The 16,240-nt window shown below is 60.6% G+C and overlaps 1 protein-coding gene across 1 annotated transcript; it reads left to right on the top strand.

The window, feature by feature from the left end:
- The first annotated feature begins 1,876 nt into the window (after positions 1–1,876).
- Positions 1,877–12,296, top strand: QSOX1 (quiescin sulfhydryl oxidase 1). Its single transcript, XM_066555939.1, has 12 exons — positions 1,877–2,155; positions 4,292–4,392; positions 5,693–5,741; positions 5,920–6,022; positions 6,798–6,888; positions 7,120–7,265; positions 7,714–7,851; positions 7,982–8,111; positions 9,855–9,977; positions 10,091–10,235; positions 10,477–10,656; positions 11,016–12,296. The coding sequence occupies exons 1-12, from the start codon at positions 1,888–1,890 to the stop codon at positions 11,735–11,737; spliced, it is 2,196 nt and encodes a 731-aa protein (XP_066412036.1). The 5' UTR covers positions 1,877–1,887; the 3' UTR covers positions 11,738–12,296.
- Positions 12,297–16,240: the final 3,944 nt, after the last annotated feature.

A 16,240-nucleotide genomic window follows, 5' to 3' on the forward strand; every position in this document is an offset into this window, starting at 1 on the left:
TGGCATGGCTCACCTCCAAAGGAGCCGGAGCCCTGGGCTGCGCTGTGGGCTCTTGCCCCTTCACCTTGCTTTTGCATCTAAAAAAAGGATTCAAGGAATTTGGGCTGCCTGGAAGGAAGGGGTGAGCTGGTTGGGAAGGATGCTGGCAATTATGCTAGTGCTGAGCACCTCTCTCTTGCCTTGGTAACCTAATCAAGCTGATGAGCCCTTAAAATAAGGCTTTAACCTAGGGGGAAGATAACGGTGGTGATCTCCCTGAACCTGGGGATTTTTGCATTTTAATCACCAGCTGGATGAGGACAAGTCCTGGCAAAGTCTCTGTCAGTAGTAGGTACCACCTTTGAGAGCAGCCCTGCACAGGCTAGGCTGTGTCTCTCTGCCTCCTGGTTAGACAATGAGGCGTGATAATCCCTTAAGGACTTAATTACAGCTGACAGGGCTGGAGCAGACCATTTTCGGCCCGTTCCCATCAGCCTGGCCCCACAGAAGATGGGTGGGAGCAATCCCCTGGGTTGTGTCTACCATGCTCCATCCCCTAGGCCAGCCTGTGTCAGGGAGCCCTGTCGTTTCCTGGAGCTGTGCCCCGTGTGGAGCCCCTGCCCTCGGCGAGCCCGGGCTCTGGCAGGCTTGTTTTTCTAGCATGGCAAGTCCGCCTAAAATGCCTAGGTGGGGCCCAGCACGGATAATGGCCTTCCTGGGGACAGAGCCAGCAACAAGCCCTCAGCAGCCATGGGCACCCCCATTGCCAGAGGTTCCCTGGCCTCAGGGGCTGGGGAGGGAGCAGAGGGCTGGATTTTGGGGCTGTGTCCACCCTGGCAGTGCCTGGCTCTGCCCCGGGGCACTGAACAACGGGCACCTTCCGTCTGGGGCTGGGAGCCGGTGACGTGTGTGCGTGCGTGAGCGAGGGCACGGCTTGGCCTGGCCGGGAGGATGGAATCACAGAATCCTGGAACGGCCTGGGTTGGAAAGGATCTTAAAGAACATCTAGCTACGTTATCCTGCCGACCCTTCCACTACCACAGGTTGCTCCAAGTTCCATCCAGCCTGGCCCTGAACATTTCCAGGGATGGGGCATCCACAGCTTCTCTGGGCAACCTGTGCCAGAGCCTCACTGTCCTTACAGGGAAGATTTTTTTTCCTAATATCTAATCTAACTCTCAGTTTGAAGACATTCCATTGATGGGGCCACTGGGGGGAGAAGGCTGCTTTTTTGAGATGTAGAGCTGGATTTTGTGGGTGTCACTGGATATCCTTGCTTGAGTATTGCTGGCAGGTTTGGGGAGAGGGCAGGGATGTCTGCAGGCTGCCCATTCCACAGGGTGTCCAGGTGGTGCCCAGTGACGCTGGCTGATGTCAGGGCATCTGACCAGGGCGCTGCCCTCGGGGTGCTCATGTTGGTGACAAAATGCATTTTGGGGCTGAATCAGCTGCCTTCACTATTGCACCATCACAGATTCATTTAGGTTGGAAAAGACCTAAATCACCGAGTCCAGCCTGTGCCCCAACACTACCCTGCCAACCAGACCGTGTCACTCAGAGCCACGTCCACTCTTTCCTTGAACACCTCCAGGGACCCTGACTCCGCTACCTCCCTGGGCAGTCATCACTTTATCAGAATTGTATCATTTCATGCCGTTTGTCCCCTCACGGAAGGGTAACACCGCAGCAAAAGCTGGGGGGTGAGGAGGGCAGTACTGGGCTCCTCTCCATGACGTGAGGGGGCCGCAGGCCTACGGAGGCCCGGTGCCGGGGCTGTGGGCACGCGGCCGCTGTGGGGCTTCCCCGCGCCGGCCCCGCCCCGGTCCCGGCCCCGCCCCGGGGGCGGTGCTACGTGCGGCTCCGGGCGCTAAAGGCGGCTCCGGGCGGTGCCGGCCGGCCTGGCGGGCGATGTGGCGGCGGCGGTCGCGGGCCGGGGGCCGCGGGGGGCCGGCGGCTCTCCCGCCGCTCCTGCTGCTTTTCCTGCTGCTCCGGGTGCCCGCGGCGCGGCCCGGCCGCCTCTACTCGGCCTCTGACCCCCTGGATCTGCTGGGGCCGGGGGCGGAGGAGCGGCTGCTGGGCTCCAGTAGCGCTTGGGCCGTCGAGTTCTTCGCCTCCTGGTGCGGGCACTGCATCCACTTTGCGCCCACATGGCGGGCCCTGGCCCACGACATCCGCGGTGAGTCCCCGGCCGCGCTGGCCCCCCTTCCCCCCATCCCCGCCTGCCTTCCCCATCGGCTCCCCGATCCCCCCGTGCCCTTGACCTTGTTACCCCCCGCCCCTTATCCCTGTCTCTGTCCCCTTCCGTCAGCACCCGGTGTCTCTGGCCCTGCACTCTCAAATTCCCCTGCACCTCTGTTCACATCATCTCTGTTTATCTCAGCACCCCTAAATCCTCCTCCCTGCGCCCCTGCACAAGGGGTCCCGCTTCCCCCAAGACCGGGAGCATCCTCCAATCCCTCCTGTGTCCTTGCCCGGTCGTCCTCCTCCTCTCTGCCCGCACCCTTAAATCCTCCCTGCATCCCGGGCTCTGCATCCTCGTTCCTGTGAGCATCCCTACATCCCGTGTCTTTCCCACTGCCGTCCCTCAATCCGCTCTGCTCTACCCTCTCTCTGTCAGCTCCCCGGGATCCCCCTGCGGCCCAGCTCCAGCCTCCCTGGAACGTCAGCCGGGTGGGAAGGCCCCGCGCCCTCCCGGTGTCCAGGTTTCCCCCCCACGATACCCAGGCCTGGCTTAGCAGCATCCCTGCACCCCCTTTGGCAGGGAGAAGCTCAGGCTGAGCCTGCCCAGGCATGGGGCGTCCCGCTGCCCCCCAGACCTTCCCTGAGCCCCGCTGCTCCCGGTGCCAGCAGGGATAGGGACAGCAGGTTGCTGGGCGCTGATCCCAGCTGGTTTGTTCCCGGCTTGACCTTGATGCCCGGCCTGGCCGGTGCCAGCCGCGCCTGGGGACCCGCACACCCCGCTGCTGGGCCCCTCGTCCTGCCGGGACTCATCCTGCCTCCCCCGGCATCCCGGGGTTCTCCCTGTTATTGCACTAATTGATACAGCGCGCTGGCTGCCGCATGAGTCAGGCGGCCGGCCGGGCATCCCGTCCCTCCGAGGGGATGCCGTCCCTCCCTGGGGATGCCGTCAGAGCTCCCCAACGGGCAGGATGTGAGGAATGGGGTGCGTGCCCGCGCCCCGCGGGGCAATGCCGGCTCTCCTGGCCTCTCTCCAAAAGAGGGCTCCCCCAGGGCTCCCTGCTCCAGAGGCTGAGTGCGGATGGTGTGCCCATGGAGGCGGGGCGGGGAAGCCACCCCCGTGCTGCTCAGCAGCCTCGCTGCCATTCCCACGGGTGGATGTTCATAGGAGTGGGCTGGACGGGGAGGATGCTAGGGTGACCTGTGGACACCACGTGCAAGATGAGTATAGGAACATGCCTGGCTCCCTGCAGCAGGGCTCGTCATCAGCTCTCCTGTGCCACGAGTGCCAGGGCAGTGGGAAGCAGCTCACCTGTCCCGTCACCTGCGACACGGGACAGTGTTTCCCTGCCTCCAGCATGCTCCTGGCCTAGGGCAGCGTGGGCTCTGTCTGCGTGCCAGTGCCATGTCCCTCCCTTCCCACTCTCAGGATAGGCAAGGTGTCCTTTACACTAAAAATAAACCATTTCAGAGCTTTATTCTCCATTTTCCTGCTGGTTTTCAGAGACTGCTGCTTAAAATACCTCCATGCCCCTTCTTGTTTTAGCCCAGGGGCATGCTGGTCTTCACTGGGGAGTCACAAATGGGGAGTGGATGCTCAGAACCTGGGCAGGCTCTGCTGCAGTGCTCTGGCCTGGCTGCTGGTTTTGGGTTGTTCCCTCTTGGTTATCAGCTATGCCCTTGGTCTGGGGTGAGACAAACTGGAGCCTGTGTTCCTTGCTCTCCCTGAGCTGTGGCTAGCCATCCCTCCCCTTCTCCTGGTGTCCTCTTCCCGGGAGCTGGGGCAGAGGCTGGACAGGCAGAACCAGCCGGGCAGGCAGTGTTGGGTAGAGCTGCCTGTGCTCCAGCACTGGCAGAGCAGGGTGTGCAAAGCCGGCTCCCGCCTCACACGGCTTTCCCTGTGTTCCTGCTGCCTGGAAAGTAGGGCACCACACACCAGCACAGAGCACAGCCCTGGTGTTTGGGCTTGGAAACCATCAGTCACTGTCCTGTGAGGGGCAAGCAGTGGTTTTGGGACAGGAGGATCTCTACCCCTGGAGATCCCTCCTGTCTCTGAAATCACTCATAGGGAGGAGGGTGGTTTTTGGGGCCGTGGGGGTGCTGAGTGTGCTGACCTCATCCTCTGTCCCCACAGAGTGGAGGCCTGCAGTGATCCTGGCAGCCATTGACTGTGCTGACGAGGACAACCAACAAGTGTGCTCTGATTTTGGGATAACCGGCTTCCCCACCATGAAGGTGAGGCTGTGTGTGCCGAGTACTGGCTGGGCTTCACTGTGCTTTGCCTTCTGGCCTGTCCCTGTCTTGCTCAATTGGCTTGACAGGGGTATTGCACCAAAATGCTCTCCTTGGGGCATTGCAGGATGAAGCTGTTTCACCCTTCCCCAAAACAATGCTGTGTCCTGGCTGCAGCCGGTGTAACTGCTGAGCGATGGAGCAACAAGGAGGGGGGAAAGCCAAAACGGTGTTTTGTGGTGAAACACAGAGGCTGGATCTCTGCTAGGATGAGGGAGACTCTGAATCCTGAGTTGGAAACACTTAAGAAAGGCTGCTTGAGGGCAGAGAGAGGTTGCAGGCACAGGTTTTGAAGGAGGGCACAGGGATGCTGCAGGAGGCTGGAACTCCTGGGAGCCTCCTGTGCTGGCTGGCAAGGAGCCACCCCTGCTCCTGGGCCTGTGCCCAGCCCTTTAGCTGTGTCAACACAGCTTCTGCAGAGCTTCCCACTGCAAATGGAGCCTTGCTCCAACACAAGCAATGAAACCAAAGCACTCCAGGTGCCACAACCAGCATTTAAAACCAGGATTGCCTTGAGATAGAATGGGCAGGGATGAGGGTTTTATCAGACATGCCCTCAGTCCCAGCTTACAGGCTCAGCTCCAGGTGGGGCCAGATTTGGGGTTTTTCAGGCCGGTTGGCTTGGCCCCAGCCCTGCCCTGGGGTCTCACTGGTGCCCCCTGCCCTGGGACACTGATGGAAACATCTCCTGGGGCAGGGACATTGTGCTGATGTGGCTGTGCCAAGATGTCACTTGCTTCACATCCTGTGTCCCTGCGGAGCACCTTTTGCAAACAGTCCCAGCTCCCAGCCCAGCCTGCAAAGCAAACACCTGCCTGATGCAACCTGGTGTTGCTGCCCTGGGTACTGGAGCCACTGTGGGAGGCCAGGAGTGGGAAAACCCTCTTTTTCCTACCTTGTCAGAGCTCTGGAGCAGGGAGACTGGTTTGCAGGACTGGGAAGGTTCCAGCTGCCTCCCTGGGACTCCTGGAGAAACCTGCTCCACTGCCTGCCAGTGCTCAGCCCTTGGCTAGACATGGCTCCCAGCCCATGCCTGCATCCTTCCTCTCTGGGGGGATGCCCCAAAAGATGGGGACATGGCTGGGAGCTCCCTCTGTGCTGGCTGATGTCAGATAGCATGCTGTGGGGAAACTGGGGCAGAGCTGGTCTACAGGGAGCCTCATCCTGCTGGGTTGCACTGCCTCCTGTTCCACTCCAAACACTCACTCCAGTTTCCCCTTGTGGTTTTTTTTTCCCCTTTCAGTTCTTCAGAGCTTTTAGCAAGAAGCCAGAGGATGGGATAAGGATTACCAGTGAGTATTCAGAGCCATGGGGTTTTCTACCCTGGGTGTGAATGGCCCTGCTGCCCACACCTCCCATATACTACAATATCAGAGAGCTCTGGGGGGCAGCTCCAAGCAGCTTCCCTGGGCTCAGCCCCTGGGATTGGCTTCCCCAGGGCTGACCCCTTGGTGTCCTGTCCCCCTGCAGATCCCAGTGCCACTGTCGAGGACCTGCGCCACGCCATCATCACCAACCTTGAGCAGAGCCAGGATGCCTGGCCACCCGCCTGTCCTCCGCTGGAGCCAGCAAGGTAGGGGCAGCAGGGGGCCAGGGTGGCCTCTGTCCCATGGGGAGGAGGTTTCTGGGGAAATCCTGAACCCAGAATGAGCAAGGAGCAGCTACTGCATCACCCTGGTCCCAGGGAGATGACTTGGCCAGTATAGAGCTGTGTCCATGGGCCATGTTGTCACATCTAACGAACCTGCTCATCAGACTTACTTAGAGCAAGCAATTCCTGGGCCCCAGGGTCTTTGGGACATGGCAGTCTCATACCGTGCTGTGTCAGGCTGTGTTAGAAGCTCTCTCCTGTCCTGAAAAAGGGTTTTCTTGATTCTGTTGTACAATTTTGTTGGTATCTGAGTTGTCCTTGCTGGATGCAAGCAGTTGCTGCATTGTCAGTCCTGAGAAGGAGCCTTTGGATTTTCCAGAGCAATGGTCGAGGCAGGCACCTGCCTCAGGTACTCTGGTGCCTCTGTGTCTTAGACAAAAACAAACCAGCCCTGGTTCAAGTTCATTGCTGTTTTTTTCCCCTGGGTGAGCCTACAGATCCCCCCTGCCCTGCCCTGCCTTTGCTTTCTTTTCTACCTCCTTGGCCAAGCCCAGCGGGTTTTCTCAAAGCCTGTGAACCAGAGCAGAAAACTAGGCTGGAAACTTCAGCAGGAGGAGTTGCCTGCTCAGTGGGGCTGATCCTGCAGCAGCATTCCCTGCCAAATCCCAGCGAGCAAGGCTGGAGCTCCTTGTGAGGGGGAGGGCAGAGCATCCTGCTGATTCCAGGGCACCTGCTGCCGTCCTCCTGTCTCTTGCAGCGCCGAGGAGGTTCGCACCTTCTTCCAGAGGAACAAGGACCAGTACTTGGCACTCATCTTTGAGAAGAGCAACTCCTTCGTGGGCAGAGAGGTGGGTACAGCTCCATTTATCCCCCACTTCTCTTGGAGCCTGTGTACCTGCTGCATGATAACTCCTGGGTGCCTGTGGCAGGGCAGCTCTCTCCAGGAAAAGCCCGCCTGCCCAGTTTGCACACAGCTTAGCCAGTGCCAGATATTACACAGGGCACTGAACAGCTCTGCTGCCTCCCTGGTGGGGCTGGGGAATCCCTCTGCCCTCCTCATCTGACCCTGGGGCTTGCAGGTGGCCCTGGACATGCTGCAGTACGAGAACATCGCGGTGAGGAGGGTGCTGAGCAGCGAGGAGGAGCTCGTGCAGAAGTTTGGTGTCACCTCCTTCCCCTCTGGATACCTGCTCCTCCGCAACGGCTCCTTCTCCCGCCTGCCTGTGTGAGTGTGGGGCACGGCAGGGTGGCTCTGGGGGTGCTGCTGGGGTGCCAGCCTTGTGCCCCATCTCTCTGTGCTCCTTTGTACCTGTGGGAAGGTGCATTAGGAACGAGACTGGCTGAGTAGAGGAGGCTGGTGGGAGGTTGCTGGTGGGCATTGAACTGCACTGCCAGCCCTGGCTGGAGCTGGAGCAAGGGAAAATCCTTGTGACTGAGCCATTCCGTTCCCACATCTGCCTGGAGGTGGCATGATACGGCTACCTGGGGCTCAGCTCTGCTCCAGGATGTGTGTAAGTCTACCCACTGCTGGGGCAGATGGAGAGTATGGAGCACCCCAAGCTCCCTCCCCAGGCCTGAACTACCCACTTGGCTAAGCCTTCATCTCCTTGGCTTCCTTCCTTGGGGTCAGGTTTGGGAGGGACGAGGGACTTAGTGCTTCTCCTTCCTGGCAGGCACATAGAGGCACGCTCCTTCTACACCTACTACCTGCGCACGCTCACGGGCATCACCCGCGGCTCCTACAAGCTGAACGCCACGGCCAGCAGCCTCAACGACAGCGACCGCGTGTCACATCCTCTGCGAGCCGACCGGTCAGAGCCCTCCCCCTGCTGGGCAAACCGGGGCCGGGCGGGCGAGGGGCTGGGAGCTGGGAGAAGCCCTGGCGTTTGTAAGGATTAGCTCCGTGGCTGATGGAGCCTCGTGTTGCGCTGCCCTCCCCAGCTCCAAGCTGTACATGGCCGACCTGGAGTCGGCGCTGCACTACTCGCTGCGGGTGGAGGCTGCCCGTCCCTCCTCGCTGTCGGGAGCACAGCTGGCTGCCTTCAAGTGCTACGTGGCCACGCTGGTGAAGGTGAGGAGCTCTGGGTGTTGGGAGGGGAACTGCCTGTGCCTCCATTTGTCTATGAAATGCAAACAGTGCAGGCCACCGTGCCCCAGCACTCACAGGTAGTGAAGCGTGGCAGTCTGGTGTGGGCCCTGTGTCCTGGTGCTCGGTGTATCCCATGGCAGTCCTCATCCATGTGGATCTCCAAACTCAGCCCAGAGTCCCAGTGGGAGCTAAGAGTGTTTCAAACAAGGTGGGTGTTGCCAGTTTTGGTGGCAGTGGGATCATGGCTTGTAGGAGGTGTTGAGGCAGGAGGTCTTTTGAGGAGAGAGGCTGTCACCTCTCTGAGGGGTTTGTTGCTCTGATCTGGTTGCTCAGCTCAAGGAGCCAATCTCTGCAGGCTCCTTTGATAATAGTCCAGGAAAGGAACTCCCACTCTGAGTCAGGCTCCAGACAAGTCTAATTTAAGGTCTCCTTTTTTCTTCTATGTTGGGCCTGGCACAGCTGAAGTGACTGAGAGCTTTGAGCCAGCACAAGCAGGGCAGTTTAATTTCCTGCTGTGAAGAGTCCTGCTGCATTTGGCTAGTTCCTCCACTGGGCTTGCAGGAGCCCTGTCTCCATCCCCAATCCCTGTCACAGCCCAGGCTGCTTGGCAGACTGGGGCCATGCCCTCCTTCTTTGCTCCCTCCTTTGTCACCCAGGGTCTCACGCTCAGTTTGGACCTTGCGTGGCCCCCACTGATGTTCAGGACAGCCCCTGCTCCCACCCCCATCTGCTGCCCCCCAGGAAAGAGCTCCAGACATGTGCCTTAAGTCCTCAGACCTTCATGTGGCTCCTCTGCTTGCCCTCACTCTTTCTCTCTTTAATGTGAACTACACAAATAGGGAAGTAAACCTCTGTGACAGCAGCTCCCTGCCCACGGGTGTAAGTGTGCTGCGGTGCTGGGGAGCAGCAATGGTTTTATTTGATCCATTTTTAAATCTTCCTGTAAACCTTCCCCTCGATGAGCTGCAGCAGTGGGTGGTGGGTGCTGGTGCTTCCCCGGGGACGCTGAGCCAGCACTGCCATTGCCCTGCTCATCCACAGGACGGAGCAGCATCCCCAGGATTGCAGCCCAGGGCTCAGCCTGGGGGAGCTCAGCCAGCAGGGCCCAGCCTTAGCTCTTGCACTCCCAAGAGGTATTAAAGGAAAGGAAAGGGGGACAAGTCCTAATGGGGGGGGAAATGGTTCCTGGAGGCAGGGAATCACACAGCAAACTCCTTTGGGGGGCACTGTGTTTGCAGCACAACTGTCAGGTCACAGATAATTCCCCTGCAAATTTGGGTCTTTTCATGTGATTCCCCATGGACCTGGGAGGAAGAACAGCTCAAACTCAGCACACTCCTCCTTCTTTTCACTTCTCCATCACTTCTCCTGTGTGCTGGTGTCCCCTCCTCCCCACAGGTCAGTCTGTCTGTTGGTGGCACAGGCTGCCAGGCTGCTCCTCTCCCAGGAGTGGTTTTAAAGTGCAGCTGCTAATCGGCTTTGCCAGACTTACGGACAGAGTGGCTTTTTGCCTCCCTCAGATGGGAATGGGGCTTGGAGCCTGAACATGCACACAGGGGCCTTGCCACCCAGGGTGGGGGGACGAGCTGCAGCCCCCAGCCCCTCAGAGATAGGCACCAAAACCTTGCCAGGACCACGCTGCTCTGCAGCAGAGAGGATGCTGGTGCCGCCCTGTTGCTCCCAGGATGAAATCTGTGTTTTCTCAGCCCTCTCCCCCCTCTGCAGTACTTCCCAGGGCGCCCCTGCGTGCAGACCTACCTGCAGACTCTGGATGCCTGGCTGAGGAACTGGACAGAGCCTGAGCTGCCCCGCACAGTTTTGAAGGAGGCCATGAAGAATAACAGAGATGTAAGATGCCCATGGGGACCCCCAGCCCCTGCTCTCCTTACCCCTGCCCCTTGCTCCCCAGCTGGCACTGCCTGCCTGCCACCCCCATCACACCATGTCCATCTGTCCACCAGGCCTCCCACCCCTCGGTGCTCCCCACCAACGTGACCTGGGTGGGCTGCCAGGGCAGTGAGCGCCACTTCCGTGGCTACCCCTGTGGGCTCTGGACCATCTTCCACCTGCTGACTGTGCAGGCTGCCCAGAACGGCCCTGACAAAGGTACTGCTGTCCCTGGGGGGCATCAGGGGCTCAGGGAGGGAGTGTCCAGCTGAGCTCTGGCATGGATAGGGGTGCTCCATGTGGACAAAAGCTTGTTTCCCCCCCTTCTTCATCTCATCCAGGGGCAGTTTCCATGGGGGGACAAGAGAGAGAATTGGGGTATGGGGTTGCTACCTCAGCTGTGTGACTGTGATGGTGGCACAGAGGGGTTCAGGCTCACCCCCGTGCTCTGCTCCCCCAGAGTTACCCCTGGAGGTGCTGAGCACCATGCGCTGCTACGTCCGGCACTTCTTCGGCTGCCAGGAGTGCGCCGAGCACTTTGAGGCCATGGCAGCCCAGTCCATGGACAAGGTGGCCAGCAGGGAGGAGGCCATCCTCTGGCTCTGGTCCCACCACAACGAGGTCAACGCTCGCCTGGCGGGTAAGGGGGGCTGCCACCAGGGGAGCTGAGCTGGAGGAACATTCCCTCCTCCTGGATGGGTCTGGCAAATGGCTCCAGGGTGTAGCAGTGGGGATATCCCGTTGTTATTGTCCCCCATCCCAGGGGACAGCAGCTGGTCATGCAGCATCAGATGGCCCCAGAGATACAGTTGGATCTTACATGCTCCTTACAGGGAGCTTCCCAAAGCTGCTGTGTGCCCTCAGAGGACCCCTCCTCCCGAGGAGGCTCCTCCAAATGTCCCCATCCCCAGCTGCTGGATTCTCTGGGGTGTTGATACAGGGGGAGGGTGCATCACATGTCCCCTCTAACCCCCTCGCTGCTGGCTCCGGTCCCTGCAGGAGGTGACACGGAGGACCCCAAGTTCCCCAAGCTGCAGTGGCCTCCGCCGGACTTGTGTCCCCAGTGCCACAAGGAGGAGCGGGGGGTCCATGCCTGGGAGGAGCCGGCCGTGGTCACCTTCCTCAAGGCACACTTCTCCCCGACCAACATCTACATGGACTATGCCGAGCCCGACCCCATCCCCGTGGCCAGGGAAGGGACCGGCACCAGGCTGGGTGCGGAGGGCTCGCGAGAGGAGAGGGGGAGAGGAGAAGAGGAGGAAAAGGAGGCGGAGGGAGAGCCGAGAGTGCCGGGGCACCCGGGCTCCCCCGAGCCGCGGCGCCCCAGTATCGTGCGGCTGAACCCCAAGCTGCGCGAGGAGGGCGAGGACATCGTGGACCTGGATTCCTTCAGCGAGCAGCACTTCAAGAGCCAGGCGCTGCGAGCGGCCGCGGGCCGGCGCCGCCGCATCAGCAAGCGGGACACCATGGCCCTGCCGGCGGGCAGGGAGCGCCGGCGCGCCCCCGGCGTCCTGCTCCGGGATCAGGAGGAGGAGGAGGCTGGCGAGGGCCTGCGGAGGAGCCCCTGGCTGCGGGTGCTTGGATTGGGCTTCTCCCGCCTGGACATCAGCCTGTGCGTGGCCCTGTACTTCCTCTCCTCCATGTGCCTCCTGGGCATGTACACCTTCTTCCGCCTCCGCACCCGCGCCAGGAAAGGCCGCCCTGGCTTCCCCATGGCCTGAGAGGGGCTGGGGGCCCGGGGGTCTTCCTAGGGTGGGTGAGCTGCTGAGGCAGGACAGCCCTGGGACAGCGTTTAGTCCCACAGCGGGCAGGGCTCTGGCACGTCCCCCTCAGGAGCTGTCCTGCTCAAGGCAGTTGCCTCACCCGGGGTAGGGGGTGGAAGGCTCTTTTTGGGAGGAAGGAGGTGTCAGAGCATCCCCCTTCCAAGTCATTGTGCCATGTTTTTGGGCGTGTGGGAGCTGGGACATGAACGGTGGTTTGTGTTTTGGCACCCAGCTGCCCTCAGACGCTCCCTGGTACTGGGCTGGTTTCACCTGGGAAGCCCAGTCCCGTGCTGGAGAGCACCCATTGGGGTCCAACCACTAGTGGGGCCAGGAGAGGGCAGGTTTAGCCCCCCAAAAAGGGGACGCTGCTGGGTGGGGGCAGCAGTCATGGGTTCAGATGCAATTTGTGTCCCTTCTCTTTGAGATGTGGCCCGGGGCCTTCCCATCTTTGCTCACCCCCTCCCCACGCTGTTGTTCGTTCTCTGCTTGTCTTAGTGGAATAAATTATTTTTGCCGATGCCTGCCCTGCCCTGCTGTGTCAGCTGGTCCCTGCCACGTGGGCATGCTGGACTACCCCGCCCCATTCCTGATGTCCCTGCTCCTGCCTCCACCCCATCCCGAGAAGAGCACTCGGTTTAAAAAGCCTTTCAATATTTTTAATTACTATTGTATGTTTTCTCCTGCCTTTTGCTTGGGGACGATGCACCTTTGGGCAGCTGCCCTCTCTACATCCCCAGGGCTGGGACGGCTCCTGGTTTCTCCTCAAGCAAGGGGAGGCAGAGGAAGCATGTGGGGCCAGGAAGCTGCAGGAAAAAAAGTTGGCACGAGCTGTGGAGCTGCAGCTCAGTGCTGACCGTGCCCGTGCTCTGAGCAGGGAGACACACGGCCGCATCCCTGGGGACCAGGACTTCCGTGGGTGTGGGCCCCCTGTGCCTGTCCCCGATTCTCTCTGCCCTTTTATCCTTGTTAGGAATCATTAAGGAAAATGGTTGTTTTCCAGAGCCAGGGCCGGGGCCATCTGCTCTCCCAGCGCTGTCTAAATCCCCCTGTAACAAATTCATTGGGATTACGCTGCCCTCCCCTAATCCTGGCCCATCCCCCCGCGTGGGGGATTTAAAAGGATTAGAGCCCGGCCGATAATAAACTTTATTAAGGGGGAGGGGGGGTGTCAATCCGATTTGGAGCCTTTTTCTTGATATCTTCACTTTGCCCAGGTGGGAGGCGAGGGCTGGCGGGATGGGGAGGAGGGCGCTCAGCTCCGCCGCTGGGAGCTCTGGCTCCTGCAGCCCTTCCTCCCTCACCTGCCCGTCAAATAAATCGTCTCTCTCCATCTTTCCTTTAGTGTTTGCGCGCGGTCACGCCTCCAGGCGTTGTGGGGCTGGCACCCGTGTCCTGCCAGCTCTGTCTGTCCCACCCGGCCTTGGCCGTGTCCCTTGGGCGGTGCTCAGCGGGCCGGTCCCGGCCCGGAGCGGGGCTGGCTCTCCCGAGCCGGGAGCCGGCCCTGCCCACCGCCGGGTGATGGATGGGCAGGGGCTCAGCGCTGCAGCCCTGCTGCCTCCTTCTCCTTGATTTCCCTGGGGGGTTCACCCCCAGCATCAATAACTCCCCCCCGCCAGCTGCTCCCCTGTGTGGGATTGCGGTGTGGGGCTGCCCGTGGTCACCTCAGCCCCAAATACCCCGGTGGCGTGGGCAGGGGGTGCAGCAGGTGCAGGGAGGGGGGATTAGGGCCGGGGAGGTGGGCGCTGCCGGAAAGGGGTTAGCGGGATGCCCAGATTAGCATCCCCGGCAGGCCCGCAGCCTAAAGCTGCTGTGCACGCAGGAAAAAGAGAGTCCAGTAAATTGACTTTCCGTAATCCTGTTTGGTGGAGTCCCGATCCTCCCGGCCCCGGCTCTCCCGGCCTGTGGCGCCGGGGTGTCCCCCTCCAACACCGGGGAGCCCCAGTGCAGGGCACAGCGGGGCTGTTGCAGGGCTCGGAGTGTTCCCACGCTGTGTCCCCGCACTGTGTCCCCACGCTGTGTCCCCGCACTGTGTCCCCACGCTGTGTCCCCACGCTGTGTCCCCACGCTGTGTCCCCGCACTGTGTCCCCACACTCTGTCCCCACAATCTGTCCCCACGCTGTGTCCCCACACTGTGTCCCCACGCTGTGTCCCCACACTGTGTCCCCCTCTCGGGACGGCTTGGGGACAGGTCCCCCCTCAGCCCTGCACGGCGGGAGCTGCTGTGGCCGCACTCACAGGTGGCACAGGCTGTCCCGGGCACCCAGCCCAAGCCCCCGAGGTGCCCTCCCTGATGGGGTCACCCCTTCCCGGCGCTGCCACGGGTCCCTGGGGCTGATTACCCAAATGGCCTCGGGCTGGCGCGGGGCGGCCGCTATTCCCTAATACAATTTCCCCTCAAGTGCAATTTAATTTTCCGCCAGGCCGGTGGCCAGCCCCCCGCACAGCCAGGCACCTTCCCACCCCTTCAGCGCTCGCTCCTTCCAGCCTTGCCCGTCTTCCCTTTCCCTCCTCGGCAGGGAAGAGCCTTTCTCCGCCGGCATCCCCTCTCCACCCGCGCTGCAGCCATAAAACCACCGGGGGTTCGCTGAGGGCCGATTAATTTTCAATTACAATTAGCAACGCCCCTGCCTGCGAGGGGAGAGGCTTTCCCTGGCTGCTGGTGAGTACCCGGCTCTCGGTGTGCTTGTCCTGCTATAGGGATGTAAGTGGGAGGGGGGAATTATTGGGATAATTCAGACTTGGGGGCGGTGGGGCTCGGGGTGCTGCGGCCGATGCTGCCCAGAGGGGAGGTGGCTTCGTGCCAAGAGGTGACTGTGGCAGCTTTGGACTTGCAGGGATGTCCCCACCTTGTTCTGGAGGAGCTGCTTTTGTCACACGAGGGGACTCTGGGAGCTGGGCTGTCACCTGGAAAACTCGCTGCATGAGTGGCACAAAGCTCAGCTCCCTGGCACCTCCAAACCCGTTTGGGGTTTGCTGACTGGGGCAGAGCTGCACTCGCACCCTCCAGGCACGAGTCAGGACCTTATAGTTTCCAGTTTTCCTTGTATTTCCTTATATTCCTTTACATTTCCCCCAGTTCTGCCTAGAAACCCTTTTGTTGCACCAGGGGACAATGCACGGATGTCCCCCCTCGGTGCCACAGTGTCCAAGCCAGCCCTAATTCCAATGTGCCAGGGCCGGGGCACACAAGGGGAGGCTGGCTCTGTGCCTCGTCGCAGGCTCTGGGATTTACCTGCCTTTTATTAACAGGGAAGGGGTGGGAGCAGCATCCCTGCTCCTCTGTGGGTTTTGCACCATCGCCTCGTGCTGCTCCTGTCTTCCGCTGGCTGCAGGGCCACAGGGCTCCAGGCAATGCCAAGGAAGGAGCAGGGCATCTGTGTGGGGCCAGAGCCCCCAAAAGTGCCTCAGAAGTGCAACCTGATGAAAATCACCCTTCTGCAGGCTGGTTCACCATCGAGCCTTAGCTCTGATTTAGCTCTGGGAGGAGGAGAAAGCCTGGAGGGGGAGCATTTCACACCCACCAAATATAACCCCCCTCTCTGGGCACCACCTGGACCCAGCAGCATCTTGGGTGGCACAGAGAGGATTTGCTGGGCAAGCACCTCATGCCCATCTCAACCACCCTCTCCTTCCTGTGAGATGGGAAAAACAAACTCAAAAGAGACCAAAGCGCCCAAAGTGACCTAAAAAATCCCTAAAGAGACCAAAAGATCCCCACCAACGTAAGGAACAGACGGACAGCAGGAAGGATGGAGGGGAACAAAGCCGTGCTACCGGGAGAGGAAGGGATGAAGTCTCTGCTGGGGAGATGTGTGAGCCAGCACTGGGAAGATGCTGCTGGGGTGGTTTTTTTTGATGGTGGCAGCCCCCCAGCTCCCTCCCTCCCCCCCGTCAGCACGATGCTTCCCCAAGGTGAAGGCTCGGTGCTCCCTTTGCCCGCTCACCGCTGCCAGCAGTGATCCAGAGCAGGGCAGAGGGGGCTGGATCAATCTGGCAAAGCAGAAAAATGAATGAAAATTGAATTCCCCGAGGAGAAGGGGGTGGAGGGAGCTCTTATCCCGGCTGAGAGATAAATCAGAGCGTGCCAAGAGAGCTGGGAGACCGCGGTGACTCCCGGCAGCGCTGGGATAATTAGGGAAATAGGTTGGAAATGCATAGGACAGGGCGGCGATGGGGCAGTGTCCGTCTGTCCGTCTGTCCGCGCGTCCGGCTAAACTTCTCCCGTCAATCTGCCTGCGGGACCTGCCTTTCTGCGTGTTGGGAGCCACGCTGTGGCTGCCTGGGGACTTGGGGACACGGTGGCCCCTGCCCCAGGGGGCTGCGGAGCGCAGGTGGCCGGGGCCGGCCGGGGTCTGGCGGTGCTTAATGCACTTAGGAGCCGCAGCGTGATTTAGGGGATGGGACGGGATAGGATGGGAGGGGCTGGCATCCACCTCCCTGGGGTGGGAAGCAGATTTTGG

Source organism: Molothrus aeneus, chromosome 9, assembly GCF_037042795.1.
Source record: "Molothrus aeneus isolate 106 chromosome 9, BPBGC_Maene_1.0, whole genome shotgun sequence".
NCBI lineage: Eukaryota > Metazoa > Chordata > Aves > Passeriformes > Icteridae > Molothrus > Molothrus aeneus.